At 40.3% G+C, this 3872-nt stretch overlaps 1 protein-coding gene across 1 annotated transcript in view; it reads left to right on the top strand.

The window, feature by feature from the left end:
• The window catches only part of LOC122360940 (Friend leukemia integration 1 transcription factor-like), a 13835-nt gene that overhangs the window by 3564 nt on the left and 6399 nt on the right, over positions 1 to 3872 (top strand). Inside the window, exon 4 of the mRNA XM_043261779.1 lies at positions 738 to 941. Coding sequence (XP_043117714.1) covers positions 738 to 941 — 204 coding nt within the window. The remainder of the gene's footprint in view (positions 1 to 737; positions 942 to 3872) is intronic.

The following is a 3872-nucleotide window of genomic DNA, read 5'->3' as shown; positions in this document are numbered from 1 at the left end:
TATACATTTAATGAGTTATTACTATAAATAAATAAAATAAGACAATATTTAATTTAATTAAACACGAAATGTTGTAGTAGACAGGCTGAAACTGAATTTTCTTTTAAAACATATTCAAAACAACCTGTTTTATTCACAACAAATCTATTACAAAACAAAATATTTTAACATCAAATTTTAAACTATATGTAATTTAAATATCGAAGGCTCGGTTCTATTTAAAGGGATTAATTGTTTGGAAAATAAACCAACCAATTGAAATCTGTCTTTATTTAGTCACATTCAGATTGTTCAAAACCTGTATGAATTCCCGCTGTTGGATGTGAAAAAAGACATTTTGCAGAATGTTGATGCTAGCCAGTATTGTTTTTTTGTGCTGTAGAAGTCAATGGCTGCCAACAGCAGGTTTCCACAGGATGTGTCTCTTTAAGGTGTAAGCAGCGCTACAATGAACTGTAAACATCATGTTTAGAAAGATAAAAAGCCAGCAGTAAACACGCATTGTTGTTTTTTCTTGAACTTTTTCTTGAACTTCCACAAGGTCTTGGCGTTCTGAACTTAACGAAAATTGCTGGAGAAAAAAGATACTATTGAAAATAATAATAAAGCGTGACATCCATTACTTTTGGATCTGCTCACTGCTTTGGTCCTTTAAAGAGGTGATATAAAGCAATGATAACTGCTCGTAATCTAATCCTTAAGTCTCCAGTTAATCTATGACTTTATTGGCATTTCAGACCCTTCTCTCTGGTCTCCAGACCATGTGCGGCAATGGTTAGACTGGGCCATTAAAGAGTATGGTCTTCAGGAGATCGACACGGCCATGTTCCACAACACAGATGGAAAAGAACTTTGCAAGATGAGCAAAGAAGACTTCCTGAGACTTACCAGCGTCTACAACACGGAGGTCCTGCTCTCACATCTCAATTACCTCAGGGAAAGTAAGTCCACCGCCTCTTTGTATTAGCTTGGCATTGGCTAATTTGGCTCTTTCTCTGTTTGCACCTTCGGATGTGTGACGTACTGCTTTTCTATGCCTCGCTTTATGATTTATGACTTTCTGAAGAAAAAAAAAAAACTTTCACTGAACTGTAGCTGCTATATGCATCATTTAGACAGCGATACGTAAAATGTACCTTGTGGGGATTATTAAAATTCAACTGTTTGGGCATAAATAAGGTATAAAGGTGTACCTTTTGAAGATGTGCTGTTCCAGAAACTGCTTTTGAGTCTTATTTCATGAGAGTGTACCAAGTCTACTCGGTTTCATGGCATTAATGTACGTTTGTGCACTTTTTAGCGTGACATGAAATACGTACCAACAAGTACATATCTCTGCTATTTTGGATTTTCGGTTATTAACATTTTCGCAGCATCATTTAATGCCAAAAAGAATAGGCTGGGATGTTTGAGCGTTATGATCACACACGTCCAGCTTCATATCTACGTGTTTTCAGACGGTAGGTTTGTTCGGTAGATCACAGAGTACAGAGATGTTCTTGAGAGACGAGGAGCTCCGGTTCAATCCTGCGTGACTACTCTTCCACGAATCTGTGTTAAAAGAAGCTGAAATGACACGCTTGCATCAACAAATGCGCTTTTATATCAATTTTTGACACTATCGGGTAGAATTTGGTATATTTGGCATATTTCCAAACATTATAGAGCATTAACTTTTAGCAACAGCCCATGTATATATTTTAGTTCTGAACCGCCACAATACATACCACGTCATAAAAATGTTCCAGGGTTTGCGTATTGAACCTTTCTTTAGCGCCACTCAGTGGACATTTCTCTTTGAAACTGCGGTTAAACGTACAGTAAGGCACGTAAATGCGATGTTGTACAAAAAGTGCACCGAGGTACATATTATTACGAGACCAAGTTGTAAAAACGAAGTACCTTTTAGGGTTAAATAAGGTACGAATTTGTCTTTTTGAAAGAACCGTGTTCCAGGATCAGCTCGTGTACCTACGACACAAATAAATAATGCAATAACTAATCTCGTATTAGTTGCAATGGCCTGACTTTGTCTCATGACAGAATGCATTAATGACTTCAAATCGAAATTTCATCAAAAATCAATGCAAAGACGTTTTAGAGCAGTGTTTATATTTTGTTTATGACTATTTATGAGGTGCCGAGCAACTGACCAATAAATCGTACCCAAACTATTTAGAAACGCTTGTAATAATGGTACCACAACAGTAAAACGTTTGGAAGTAATTGTGACTGTTTAATGCATGACTATCCATGCAAGAAATGGAGCCTAGTTTCTTCCACATGGCTGCTGTCATTGTTTTTAGCCACGCCGTGGCACAGTCGCTCAAACCACACCGAGATCAAGTTTACAGCAATATTTTATAACGTGCTTTTTAATAGTTTGCGCATTACGTTCGCTTTTATTCCACTCGGAGGCTTTCGCAGGGAGGGCTCCTCCTGTCTCGCTCCACCTGCTTGACTTTTACTGGACGCATTTGGTTTGGCAGAGCAGCGACGATTATGAATTTGAGCGAGCGTCCCGTCCAGAGCATCCCCCCCCCCCCGAACGCTCTCGGCCCCAGACTTAGAGAGATGAAGCCCAGGTGCATGGCCTCGGGAGACGGGGCCAGCAAGGCCCCTGCCTACACACACTGCACGGGAAAGTTTATCCCTAATTTACAACAGAGGCATCTTGCCCCATTTCTCTTCCAAAGGATTTCTTATGTTATTTCCCCGCGTGTTTTGGCTACGATCCCGCAGCTCTGGAGAAAACTAAGTCCACTCATCCACTTAAAAACATCAGTGCCATCCATAAGCGAACTGTCTGGAGGACAGGAATTGTTTGCACGAGAATCGCGTCGGTAAACAGAGCTACGCTTTCTCCGAAGGGTCGCATTTAGATGCAATTTGCTGCGACGGTGGGAGCAGCTGGCCCATCCAAACATTATGACAGCGGCCCCGCTCCCGAGGTGGGTGGAGTCCCAGCAGGGCCGAGCGGTTAAAACGGTCCTCCTTAAAAAATATAGTGATGGATTCTGCTGTGAAGTAATGGGAACTTTATTCCGTGGGTGTCGACGGTTTTGTGCCGGTGGCCAGGCTGTGGGCCTGCATACAGACTGGGAGTATAACAGAGAGCCATTGTGAGTCGCGGGGCAGAGCCCGGCCTGTCTGTGAGCTGTCAGGTGTTTTTTTTCGGAGAGCTCGGTTTTGGAGTTTTCATTAGGGACGATTGCCCCGGGACTGAGCCAGAGCTTACGCGGCGCTGGGCATTGCGGATCTGCCTTCCGCTCCTTCTTTGATTTAGCCTGTGTGTTTTGGAAACAGAAGAAATGGTTCGTAATCCTTCGCTTCACGATTTGTATTGCCTTGGAACACGTCCCGAGTCAAAATCAAATAATAATAGGAGAGAGACGGTCCTATCTTCCAGAGGCTGCTCGCTCTTAGCCAGAAGATGTTCGTGTTTGTGACTTTAAACGCATAGTTAACCCCATCAGAAATAATTAGAATGCTTTTTGTTCCTTTCTGTAACACAAAAGCAGGTATCTTCAGAAATGTCTCAGTGTTTTGAGACAAAGGTCCGCAGCAACTCTGAAACCCACAGATTTTTATTATTTATTATTATTTAATTTAGCCTACGTTGAAAAGAAAATGCATAAAAAAATCTACTCTTCAAAATAAAAGTTCTTTTTCGCCATGTTGATTGCAGGAAGAAATCTTAACTTCAGTGGAACCTTTTCATTCCACTAAAAGATTTTACTTCTTCTTTACTGAATTTTGATTATTATTAGATTGCAAAAATGATTTTGCAACATTTATAAGTCAGTATAGATTTGCATTCATATTAACAAAATAAATAATTATTAACAATAACAAAAACACATTTTCTTCTT

The sequence above is a fragment of the Puntigrus tetrazona genome, chromosome 16 (assembly GCF_018831695.1).
Source record: "Puntigrus tetrazona isolate hp1 chromosome 16, ASM1883169v1, whole genome shotgun sequence".
NCBI classification, from domain to species: Eukaryota; Metazoa; Chordata; class Actinopteri; order Cypriniformes; family Cyprinidae; genus Puntigrus; species Puntigrus tetrazona.
This window is presented reverse-complemented; position numbering and strand designations above follow the sequence as displayed.